The 13324-nt window shown below is 41.8% G+C and overlaps 1 protein-coding gene across 1 annotated transcript in view; it reads left to right on the top strand.

The window, feature by feature from the left end:
* LOC112548143 (cytosolic phospholipase A2 gamma-like) overlaps window positions 1–8340 on the top strand; it is a gene marked incomplete at its 5' end in the record, with an annotated part of 14215 nt that extends 5875 nt beyond the window's left edge. The window contains 4 exons of the mRNA XM_025192716.1: window positions 1779–1895; window positions 4337–4491; window positions 5756–5924; window positions 8098–8340. Of these exons, the coding sequence (XP_025048501.1) occupies window positions 1779–1895; window positions 4337–4491; window positions 5756–5924; window positions 8098–8276 (620 nt within the window). The remainder of the gene's footprint in view (window positions 1–1778; window positions 1896–4336; window positions 4492–5755; window positions 5925–8097) is intronic.
* Window positions 8341–13324: the final 4984 nt, after the last annotated feature.

Below are 13324 nucleotides of genomic sequence, written 5' to 3'. Positions count from 1 at the left end.
AAGGTCAGCAGGGAGATGTTCTTCCCCTGCTGGCTGTGCTGGTGAGAAACTAAATTGCCACCTCCAGCTCTGAGTGGGGCATTAAATGGCCACCCTCATTAGCACCTTTCCTTCCACATACATAGCCCCTCATGCAGGTATGAGGGAGGCCTGCCAGGTTTCAGGCAGAGTGCTGCAGGGGTTTCTGTGAACCTACACCTCAAACTCCTGAAAGTAAAACTCATGTCACTTGTGTGTGTTTAAGGGATGTAAGTTGTAGTTGTGTTCGTCTAAGAATGTAGCCCAGGCAAGGTTTTTAGAGTCAATCTGATATGTTTTATTAGACCAAGAGAATAGTTGGAGAAATTCTTCTTTACAAGCTTTTGGGTTTAAAAACTCTTCAACAGGCTGAGGAAGCATCTAGTTGGTGTGTGTGCTATTCCTGGATGGAAGGAATAGTAAAGAAGCCAGAGGCTGGCATGCAATGCAGGCAAGAAAGCCAGTCAATGAAAATGGAAATGAAGGCATCAGGGTGAGGGGGATGTAGCAGGTTCTCAGATTACTGTATGTGTCTGACTACTATCTCTTCTTCTTCTCTGTTGTCTTTACTGTATGTGCGTTAGTGTGTGTAATGTAAGTGCTTTCCTGCACAGTCATGGATCACACTGCCAGGGAAAACAGAGCTTTCTTTTAAAGTGTGCGGGGTGGGGGGAATAACAAGAACAAATATGAGGTTTTGGGGGGAAGAATAAGTTGAAAGAAATGTATTGGATAGGGATAAGTAGAGGGATTCTAGGCAAGGGTGATTACTACTAAGTTAAATCCAAACCTTTCCAAGAGCAGAAACTAGCAGGAGACTGACTAGAAAGCCAAGCCAGTCCAGTACCTTTCAGATGCTGTTGCTCAGGCAGAAACAGCTCACAACATGGACAGAAAGGCTGCAGGCAGAGGCTTATATGCTGTTTCTATGTCCTTCCCCCAAAGCACTGTGATTGGAAGGGGACTCAGGGAAAGATCACAGTCACTGGCCAGCTACAGATGTCAGTCTCCCCTTCCACCCCCCACGGGGGAACAGCGGGTAGCGTAGTGTGGGATCATTTTGAGGTGGCAGATGATCCTAAGTATGCTATCTGCCAGGCTCCAAATCGATTCAGAGGGGGGTTTTTGGTCTCCAAATTTGATTCAGATTTAGTGATTTGGCCTCCAAATTGGGCTGAATCTTCTCCAAATCGAATCAGTGACCAAAACTTCACACACCCCTAGTAACAACATAATTACTCTTAATAAGATGTAAATTTCTGAGCTAAGAACATGCACCAACAAATACTTTTATGACTACTAGTGAGATGGGAAAGGCTGACAGCAAACTGTTCCTGAAACAATTAGGGTGAGAATCTATTTAAATGATGACTTTCAAACTGAAATCAGTGGTACCTGGCAAACACTAATAAGTGCCTACCTTACCTCAGAGGCAAAGATTTCTTAGGATGACATCTTTTATTGGACTAACTTCAGAGTAGAGCAAGCTAGATAAGCTTTTGAATGCAGGCAATGAAGAAGCATGACTGAATAAAGAGCATCCCAGGCATTTAGTTGCTTACAGTGTTAAGAGGGGGCTGTAAGGTTCTTCATTTTTGGCCTTATCCACTGAAAATGACTAGTTAGGTGCCCAAAGTCCCTTTATGCATCTACTTGGTGGAATTTTACTCATCTGTTTTAATTAATTAACCAGTAAGACAGTCACATGCGTGATGTTTTTATAACTCTCTGAAGTTCTTTTAATTTGTTTTCACATTTAGATCAAGCATTCTTTCCAACAGAATCAATAATGAATATCTCCAGGATTGTACACAAAACCAATAAATGCCTCTTACACTGGAAATGGGGAAGCATCAATAACTTCCTATATAAGTTCTGTAAGTAAAATAATGCTTGATAGTGCTGTGAATGTACCCCCCTCTCCTAGGAGCCTCTCTCAAAAGCAGAAGCATCGCAAAACAATAAACGACAAAGGAATGTTCTTTGCAGTATTATACACAACACACTACTAAAACAGGGTGATAACAACATCAAACATTTTAAGGCTAGCTTCTGCTACCACTAAAATTGCCCACTCAATACTAATCCAGTGCCTGGTGTGTGTGTGTGTGTGTAAGGAAACAGCATTTAAATGAATTATTATATAACATTTCCCCCTCTTGACTTCTAAAAAGCTGACAATACAGTAATGGGAAAAGTGGACAACCTTTTGCTCCTAGTGATTTATATGACAATGCCTGGTAGGTGGGTGCAGGAATTCGAAAGTGGTGGCATTTAAGTAAAAGGCCAGTGGCTGGAAAGCTTAAGATGAAAGAAGTAGCTAAACTGAATATTATTAATTAGGGCCAACAGACATGGGGGGTCAGGGATGGGCATAAATGCTTGATAATGGGCACTTAAAGAAAGCAGTGGGAGAAAGGGCACTTGTGTGTTTATATGTCATCTACTTATCCAGGAGGTGCACAGCCCCACTGGGGGTAACGCCTTGCTGGACCTGGTCCTGGCCACTGGGGATGACCTGGTGAGGGGACTGCAGGTCCTTGACCACCTGGACAACGGCAATCATCACCTGCTGGAATTCACTATCCAGCACAGGGTATCAAAGACTTATAGCATGACTAAAGCCCTTGACTTCAGAAGGGCCAACTTCAATGAGCTTTGGAGATTAGTGGGGCCAGAGAAGGTAGAGGAGATGGGAGTCCATGAGGGATGGTCATACCTTAAGGAGGCGATCCTCCAGGCCCAAAGGGTAACAGTCCCTGAGAGAAGCAAGGGGTGTAAGAGCGCTCAGAAACCCCCATGGCTCAGCAAGGACTACAAAAGTGGGCAGATCAGAATAGGATGGGGTTCAGCATAGATAAATGCAGGGTGCTGCACCTTAGGAGAAAGAATCCACAGCATACATACAGGCTGGGGAGTTCCCCTCTTGAAAGCACAGAGGCGGAAAGGGATCCTGGAGTCATTATTGACTCCAAGATGAACATCAGCTGCCAATGCCAGACCACAGCTAGCAGGGCCAACCATACCTTGTCATGCATCCAAAGATGCATCTCAAGCCGGTCCAGAGAGGTGACACTCCCCCTCTGTGTGACTTTGGTCAGGCCACAGTTGGAGTACTGCATCCAGTACTGGGCACCGCACTTCAAAAGGGATGTGGCCAGCCTGGAGATAGTTCAGAGGAGGGCTACCCGCTTGGTGATTCCACAGCTAGCAGGGCCAACCATACCTTGTCATGCATCCAAAGATGCATCTCAAGCCGGTCCAGAGAGGTGACACTCCCCCTCTGTGTGACTTTGGTCAGGCCACAGTTGGAGTACTGCATCCAGTACTGGGCACCGCACTTCAAAAGGGATGTGGCCAGCCTGGAGATAGTTCAGAGGAGGGCTACCCGCTTGGTGATTGGGCAGCAGCACAGGCCCTATGAGGAGAGACTGAGGAACCTGAACCTATTCAGCCTCAGCAAGAGGAGGCTGAGGGGGGACCTGGTGGCTGCCTACCAACTCATCAGAGGAGATCATCAGCAAATAGGAAGAGGCCTATTCTCCCCAGCACCACCTGGGGTGACAAGGAACAATGGTCATAAGCTGATGGAGAATAGGTTTAGGTTAGAGATCAGGAGGCAATATTTTACAGTTAGGGTGGCTAGAATCTGGAACCAACTTCCTAGGGAAACGGTCCTCGCCTCTACCTTGGGTAAATTCAAAAAGCGGTTAGATGATCACCTGTCTGGGGTCTTGTGAACCCAGCATTCATTCCTGCCTGTGGCAGGGGGTCAGGCTAGATGATCTGTTCAGGTCCCTCCTGACCCTAGCTACTATGAAACTACTATGGAGAAAAGTTAACATATTACTTTTCTCCAGAAAAGATTACTGAGTCATTTTATTAATGCTCTGATTAGCAGCTCCCAGTGAAGCCTATTTAAGAACTGAAAAGACTTCAAAACTTTCTTTCCAGTGCCAGCATTCATCCCTGCCTGTGGCAGGGGGTCAGGCTAGATGATCTGTTCAGGTCCCTCCTGACCCTAGCTACTATGAAACTACTATGGAGAAAAGTTAACATATTACTTTTCTCCAGAAAAGATTACTGAGTCATTTTATTAATGCTCTGATTAGCAGCTCCCAGTGAAGCCTATTTAAGAACTGAAAAGACTTCAAAACTTTCTTTCCAGTGCCAGAATTTCTGGGGAAGGTAAAATAAAAAAAGATACAGATACAGTCTAGTTACCACGTGTACTTTTTCAACTGACATAGATGTTACTAAGCAGGTGAAGATGCTATAATCTCAGCATTAAAACTATATGTTTTATGCATTCTTATAGCTGGTATTAACTCTGCCGAACTGATGGAAGATAAAATCATCTCTTTGATTGATGCTGGAGTAGCCATAAACTGTGCTTACCCTCTCATTCTTCGTCCAGAGAGAAAAGTGAAGTTGATCCTCTCCTTTGACTATAGCTCTGGAGATCCTTTTAAGGTAGCTTTTACCATCACTGCAATGTTGCTGTATTATGAAGGTCTATTATGCCAGATGAACACAGAACAAAACTTTTTTCTTTACCACGAGGAATGAGAATACAACAAAACTATGAGATGCTTAAGACCTTGTTTTTTCTTTCACTGGTAAAGAACAGTTTGAGAGCTGAATACTTTACAAGAACTAACCCAATGCGGATAGGTTAGTCCATAGAATTATACAACCAATAGACGTATGCAACCAGGGCACATCTACATGTGTCCCTATGGTGCTGTTGTTACTGTGCCATCATTTAGTACTTCTTTTTGAAAGTACTAAATGATGGCACAGTAAGAGCCATTACTGCACTGTGCTGGCGGCGCATGTTTATTTTTATCCCCTACTTTGCCGTAGTGATGCTCTATACCAAGGAAGCATGTCAGTACAGCAACACAGCTGTAGTGTCATGGTTTGTGCCCCTTGATACTACACTGCCATAGTGCATTGCTGCAGCAACATAGCGTCATGTGTAGATGCACCCACTACATAGTAATCTGACCAACATTATAATGTTCACTAGTGATCACCAACAATACCAAGCTTATTTTCTGTAGTTGGTAACAGCTGTAGGTCCATATTTTCAAATGCACAAAAGAAAATTCATGTCTTTTGCTATAAATAGGAGCCCAGTACTTGACTTCAAACGGTGTTTTGACAGTTTTCCCTCATGATCATATCAACAGTAGCAAAGATCTGTTTCACACCTTGTCTGAACAGTGGAACATTGGGTGGCACTAAGCTCAGTCATGATGCACGCTACAGAAAACCACTTCTACTGAACCACTACCAAAGACTTCTCCTAACTTCTGAGTAGATCAGACATCAGCAATGAATCCTTCTGCTCTGTGCTGGCACTTGGGGGTCAATGCTGTACCATGTTTTATCAGTCCTTAACCCCAGCGACAGATTTTCAAAGAAGCTTGTGGTACTTAGGGTCACAAATCTTACTGAAATTCCCAGAGAGGTAAAGTCATAGTTCTTTAGCTTTCTGTTAGATTTCTTTAGGTAGACAATTGTTGATTTTTACAAAAAGAGGGCTGCTGTTGTTTTTGTTTTTGTTTTTTTTAAATCCAAGAGGAGGGTGCATAATTTCTGCTTGGGCAATCGATCAGAAACCTTGAAAAGGGACTTAGACTTACATTTTTAAATATCTAAAGCCCTGATTATTTAACTTGATGGGAACTGTGGTCCTGCTAAACATCCTAGTCATATTTTTCTCATTCAGACACTCAAGCAAGCTGTGGAATACTGCAGACAAAACAGCATCCCATTTCCTGAGGTAGATGAGAATCTGCTCCAGGACGAGAATAACCCCTCTGATGTCTACATCTTTAGAGGGGAGAATGCCCCCACTGTCATGCACTTCCCCCTCTTCAACACAGTGAACGTTCCAGGTAAACCTCCTTTTCTGTTATTGACCTGCTCATCATTTACCTTGACTTCAACACAATTATGTATGGTTCTCACTGGGAAAGCCAGGAATTAAATATAGAAGCTCTCAATGAAAGATCCAGTCTCTGATGCACTTGGGCTAGCTACTGACATTCAAAAGGCCCCAGGCCGAATCAAACCTATGTGGTTTTCTGTAAATAGCATAGTTTGCAGTGGTAGCAAAAAAACCCACACTCACCCTTTGATGGGCGGTGGGTGACACATCTTAGACCGTGTTCTGCCATTTTAAAACCAGTCTATGCCTAAGTACAGATAGTCAAAAAGCCCATGGCTAAATTGATTCAGTATTTGCAGGTTAGTCTAAACTGCAAAGATTAAACTGAGAAAAAATGGATACGCATTTACCTTGATTCAGGATATGAAGCCACATGCCTGCAGTGGCTCAATCCAGTGCCAGGGGGTGCTAGAGCATGGTTCTCTGGCAGTTCTTCTTCCTGCTGCCCCTGAGGTCTCTGGGGTTTGTAGTCTAGAATCACAAAAGCAGGAGTATGCAGGGTTTCTCATCACTTCCTCTTCCTGCTTCCAGATGCCTCTGGGACTTGTAATCCACAGTAGCAGCCCGCAGTAGCTTCCAGCAAGTTTAGCAGGGCAGGGCAACTCTGTACTTTGGGGAAAAGGGGTTTAACCCCCCCTCCCTGGCCCCAGACCCCAGCCAGGGTTTGCCTGGGGGGAGAAGTCCCTGCCTCTCTTCCCCCCTTCCCCCAACCCTTCTCTGCTAGAACAGACAGCACAGCACAGCACAGCACAGGGCTATAAAGCATTCTGGGATGCTGGGGGACTGTGATTTAACTTGAACCAGGAAGGGGTCTGGGACAGAAGTTCCATAAACCGGTTTGACCCAAATCATAGTTTCATAGCAGGTAGGTTCGGAAGGGACCTAAGCAGATCATCTAGTCCAACCCCCTGCCATGGGTAGGAAAGGATGCTGGGGTCAAATGACTTCAGCTAGGTGGCTATGTAGCTTCCTTTTGAAGACCCCCCCAGGGCAGGGGCAAGCACCACTTCCCTTGGAAGTTGGTTCCAGCTCCTAGCCGCCCTGACAGTGAAGTAGTGCCTCCTGATATCTAGCCTGAATCTACTCTCAGTCAACCTATGGCTGTTATTCCTTGTTACCCCCAGTAGTGCTCGGGGGAACAGGAACTCTCCCTTTGCCTGATGGTCCCCCTCGACAAGCTTATAGGCGGTGTTTATTCAAGTTTATAGGCGGATGTTTATTCAAGCAAGGGATGTTTATAGAAGTTGATACCCATCTTCAAATGTTGAAACTCCTTTACCCTCAAGAATATCTGTCATTTCTCATTTGAGAGTGGTGCAATTACTGCACTTAACAACTGCAATAGATTTTCTCTGATTGCTGCTACAAAACGCAGTAAGTCACAGGGATTTTCTTTTAATAGAAACAGAAGGCAGGGACTGCATTAAAAATTGCTCTGAGAAATCTTTTTACCATCTCCTCATCTCTATTTTACTCTGCCAAGTTTTTGAACAGATATAAATTAACATGCCACAAAGTATGTTCTCTAGCTATGTGTACAAGGACACTGAGCTAAATTGACCTGGTGGTAAAATACATTTAAGCATTTCACATTCTAGTTTATCTTTCTATTTATAAAAGTTACCCTTGATATTTGTCAGTTAAGTCTAATACTACATTCAGCCAGTTTATCTGAAATCCATTTAAGCCATTTTGAAACTCGTTTATATGAAATGAACTTCTGTTCTGTTACAGGTTTAAACCAGTTTCTGATCACTTAAACTGGTTTGTGTATAACTTCTGTCCCTAGCTTAAGTATGCTGAACTTCTGTTATGGGTATAGACTGGTTTCCGATCACTTGTAAAAGTGGGATAAAAATAAAAAGATAAAAGTGGAATGTCTGTACATGGCCTTGGAGCACTGCAGTGTGTGTGGAGGATATGATGCAAGAAACTTAAGGGAAAAAGTTAGTAGTGATCACAGAGCTGACAGTTATGGATGTTAAGCTGTGACAGACTGGAAGCCTGAAAAGGTTATAATAATAAATTGTAATCATAACAGCTCTCACTGACATCAGTAGTAGCAATAGTAAAAGCCTCTTTTTAATAACTTAAATGTTTTTATTTTCTTTTGTTTATAGGCCATGTCACAGACTCAAGATCTGAATTCAAATCTGTCCGCTGTATGTACAATAAGGAAGATTTCAGCAAATTGCTTCAGGCTGCCAAATTAAATGTATCAAACAACAAAGACAACATCTTAAAGGAGATAAGACACATCATGGATTCCTCTAACAGGAAGAATTCATATTCTCTGTAATTCTTTACAGGAAATCTTTGTACAGCTGCAAATTTCACTTGTGCTACTAGATATCATATGTGACATCTGGAGTTAAATACTAGCTTTTGCGGTTCCACTGGACTACAAAATATTAAAGGAGATTATATTGCAGCTTATATGTCATCAGGAAATAAGTAAAAAGAAGATGCATGTGTGTGCAGTCATTTATCTCACTTACAAGCAAGCATTCACAATCAATAACCTAGAAGATGTGGTTGCACGTAGATACTCAAAGAGGTTCTGCTCATTAGCAATGTAGATACTCTTGAAAATTTAGCAATATATTAATTATGCTAGTGATAAACCTGAGATTACTCTCGCAAAAGTAACGCCTTTCTTTTCTAAAAGTATCTGAGACCATGTTCTAGACTGCTGCTCATAACAACCTTTGTTTTTATGAATGTTCTTGTTCATTCGTACCTCAGTGTTCTTTGACTGTCTCTGACAACATACTGCAAATATTTTTGCACATTTAATCCATAAAGCCCATGCCATTGTTTCCATTGTACATTGTGGGTGCATCTACAGGAGTCGCTATGTCACCGTAGCAACAAGCTACAGCAACATAGTTTGTTACTACAGAAATATAGTATTGGCGGGCACAAACCCTGATGCCAATACTACATCACTGTAGTTCATTGCTCTGGTGACATACCATCTAAAAATACTAGTGTGCCACTGGGACTGCATAGCAGCAGCAGGTGCTGCGCAATGATTTACAGTACTGCAGTCAGGAGCACGTGTAGATGCACCCTGTATTACTGAATCACAGAATAACCTGCCGTAGCACATGTACCTAATGTAAGAGCCAAGGTGATCTCCCCTAGTTCTTAAAACAGTACAGGGACTATGACAAATGGAGGTTAGAGAATTAAGAAAAAAATAGTTTGTTCAGGATAATCAGGAGAGTAGGATTATTATATAGAATGACTTTGATAAACAGGATAAGTCGTCTGAAATGAATCAAATGAAATTCATTAGGTTCAAGTGCAAAGTCCTGGAAAACTTGCATGCACAAATACAATAATTTGCCAGGTTGTATTTGATGCATTACAGAAAGGGAGCTGGGTATCGTAGCAGACCATAGGAATAAAGGCTTATGAATAAAGGCTAAAAGAGCTCAAATGATTTAGTCTGCAGAAGAGAAGACCGAAGGGTGATTTGACCAGTCAATGTCCTGCCCCTGCAAAGACAAGAAATAATTTGTTAAAATGCACTCAAACTATCCATGGTAGTGGATCCCTTACCCCACAACAGAGGAAGGCAAAACCCCCGATAGACCATCTGAATTAGACCATGGGATAAAATTACCTCCTTATCTTTTATATGGCAGAGGAGCAAGACCTTGAGGCAGGAACTGCTGAGTTTTCTAAATTCTAACAGGAGCATCAGCACACCACAGTGAAAATCCCCAAATTTGCCTGTATAAATCTGTGCGTTAAATTTGAATCTTTTTAGCTTGCATTATAGTAGCTTTAGTCATTTTTGCCTGCATTAATTTAAGTTAGGCCAAGTTAGCATAAATGAGCCTAAAGGAAGTTGTATAAAAGGAAGGGAGTTATAGGTGACAGAACATTCTAGGAAGGGCTAGCTTCATTACATCTTGATTTGTGAAGGTCAACATAATATGCAACAAAAACATCACTTTTTTGAACATGTGTCTCATTCTGAACAAGTAATGTTGTAGGGCTCTATTAGAAAATGGGGATCAGAGGTAGCTCAGGATTCTGAGATGTGTTCCTCTGGCATCCTTTGCTGAGGTTCCCATTCACAGACCTAATGAAGATACAATGCCGTTTAGAATATAGTCTGTGAATTTAGGCCAGCTCTCTCTAACAAGCCAACTACCATTTAGAAATTCTTAGCATGTTAAGATGCAATGATTCTAAGTTGAAAGGCTGATTATTTCCACTTGAATAGTACAAATATATAGATACATATTGTGTTAATCATTATTAGATCTCAATGTTCCTAATTTTAGAAGTTCAATAAAATCTGCTTTTTCATTTGCTCAATCAGAGATCTCATTTTATTGAGGACATGAACTGTCAAAAGTAACCCTCAGACCCCTAAAATCTCCTCCGTGGATAAACAGTGCTTCTGAGGAATGTGAAAATACCCTCATACCTGTAATAAGAGGAAGGGAATTAATTCTTTTCTGCCCCATGTGATGACCAGACACCTTCCATTCTACTTCGCAATCTAGGGGCCAGAAACAGAATCCTGTATCATCCTATCATCGTCTCCTCTTCATAGTTATCTCAAATCCTTCAGTCCTCTTTCGAAGCCAAGCCAGTTGCAGATTGTTGGTTTCATCCTCCTGTTGCTGGGCAGGTCCTCTCCATTTTCCACCTGTTCTTCTCATGGTCCCCTAGGTTTCCAAATGTTGCTCCTCACAGTAGCCTCCAGTCCTAAAGAATACATGACCAATACATGACCAATACTTATCAAACCTCTTTTTCAAAAATGACAGTGAAAAAGTTTCTACAACTTCCTTAGGTAGTCTTCTGCACAGTCTCACCGCTTTAAGAGTGACTAGGTTTGTTCTGATATCTAGTTTATCCCTACACTTTGCTGCAAATACAAGCCATTGCTATATGTCTTTGCCTCTGGAGCAGGATAAAAATGTTGTTCGCCTCATTTTTATGGCAGCACATCAGATATTTCAAGCTATTCAGATATTTCAAGACTGATCTCCTGTCTCCCCCTAATCACATATTCTTCAAGCTAAACATATGGAAAGTAGTTTTTGTTTTTTGGGTTGTTTTTTTTCCCAGAAGGAAACTAGTTTCTGCTTAGAGTTATTCTATTCAATTATGTATCCACATCATAACAATAATTCAGTATAGTTCACATTTATCCGGTTTACTTAAAAGACAGTCACATGGAACTGACATGCCTTGACCTTAGATGCAGCCTGGGTGCACCTTTGAGACTCATGCCTGGAGCACTTCTACACCTTTGGCATGACCATCTGACTAAAACACATCTCTGCTGTTTGCATCTTGACCCCTGGGAAACAGCTGAGATGTACCAGAGGCTAACTCATTGGCTTGTAGTGCCTCAGCTTCATCAGGCTTTGCCAGGCCTTTGCAGAGGAGATTTTTATTTTATTTTTTTACTCCATCAATTTTGGACTTATGCACAACACTTGTATAGATTTATGATCTGATTCATTACCATATTTGTCTTTTATTATGTTTATTTTAGGAGTAGGGATATGCTTTTATAACGGTTGGCCCTATTTTATCATTATATTTACATTATCCATTATTTTTGCTTAAAGTTATATCATGGTTGTATGTCTGTTATGTTGCTTTCAGGAGCATGGCTTTCAGCCACAATCTGTAACAAATTGCTAATTTAGCTAATTTTAATGAGAGGAAATATACCCTTTTCTAGTCATATACTCAGAAAACAATGGATCTCTTCCTCCATAAAGAAGGCCTGGCTGTATGATCAATAGGTCTGGAATTTTTTCTTCAAAAGGAATTAGGGATTTTTTAAAGAAGGAATTGTAAAAACTGAAAGTATCATCATGCCCCTTTGAAATCCACGATGTGTCCACACCTTGCATACTGTGCCCAATTCTGGTCCCCACACCTCAGAATGGATATAAAAGAATTAGACAATTTCTACAGGAGAACAACAAGGATGATTAACAGTACAGAGGGACTCCATGTTAGGAGAGACTAAAGACCGTAGGCTTATTCAGTTTAGAAAAGAGATGCTTGAAGGGGAGCATGATAAGGTTCTGTAAAATAATAAATGGTAAAGAGAAAATGAATAGGAATGTATGATTTACTCTCTCTCACAATACAAGAACTAGGGATCACAGTATAAAACTAGTAGGTAGTAAGTTTAAAACTAACAAAAGGAAGTTATTTTTCATACCAAATGCAATTTAAAATGTGGAATTGATTGCCACCAGATGTTGTGAACGATAGTTTAGCCAGATTCAAAAAAGGGACTGCACATTCTTGCAGAAAAGGGATAAGAGTAGCTATTGAGCATGGCAGTTAATGGTACAGCTTCTGAATTAGAACTTCCTAGGCTTTACATGCTGAAGGATGAAAGTGGAAGAGAAACGGGGGAAAAATCCCTGTTCAAACCCTGTTCACTTTTCCTTTCAACATCATCCAATACCACTGAGACACAGGAGACTGGACAACAAGGATTTGTGGTCTGACCTAGTAAATGGCAATTCTTATGTTCTTATGGAATCACAGTTGGTGTACAGTGTGAAGTGGCAAAGTTGCCAACTGTCAATACATTTACTGGCTGTCAGTAAAAAAGAAAGGAATCCAGGCTAAAAGTGTCTGTCAGTAAAATCAGTTAAAAGACTTCAGCCATCAATACAAACACTAAGCAGCCTCAGCTTGAGGGAAGCTCTAACAGATAGAGCACAGCAGTACCACCTGGTGTCCAAGTGGGAGCACAGCACTATGCAGGAAGCATTCTCTCAGCCATGTGGTGTTGCTGCCATGTGCCAGGCTGCCTGTAATACTGCTGGGTCACAGGTAGACTGCTCTGGAGTTCTACTCCAGGACAGAAGGAATAGGGCCATCAGGGGTAAGGCTATAAAATGTGCTGGGGGACAGCATAGTGCAGGGCCCACTTGAGGTCATTAGGGCATGAGGGTGAGTAGAGGCTCCTGGTAAGGAGGGACAGTACAGTATAAAACCATTGCTGCAGTCAAGCATGGTTGCCAAACCCCACAATTGTTGTTTTGGGGTTTGGGGGGGTTTGTTTCTTTCTTCCCCATAAACCTTTTACAAGCAAACTTTTTTACTATGGCTAATGTCAAACCCTTAAATCTGAACCTAGCCTTTCTAACTGGGGCCTGACAGCTGGGTAGAGACTATCAGAAGTCTTATATTTACATTATGTAAAACATCTCATTTCCTTCTACGACCAGGTGACCTATCACCTGGACAAGGGAGAAGAGATTGGTGTCATATATCTTGACTTCAAAAAAGCCTTCGATCTGGTATCCCATGATCACCTCTTGGAGAAACTGGCCAATT

Source organism: Alligator sinensis, unplaced genomic scaffold (assembly GCF_000455745.1).
Source record: "Alligator sinensis unplaced genomic scaffold, ASM45574v1 scaffold1485_1, whole genome shotgun sequence".
Taxonomy (NCBI): Eukaryota; Metazoa; Chordata; order Crocodylia; family Alligatoridae; genus Alligator; species Alligator sinensis.
This window is presented reverse-complemented; position numbering and strand designations above follow the sequence as displayed.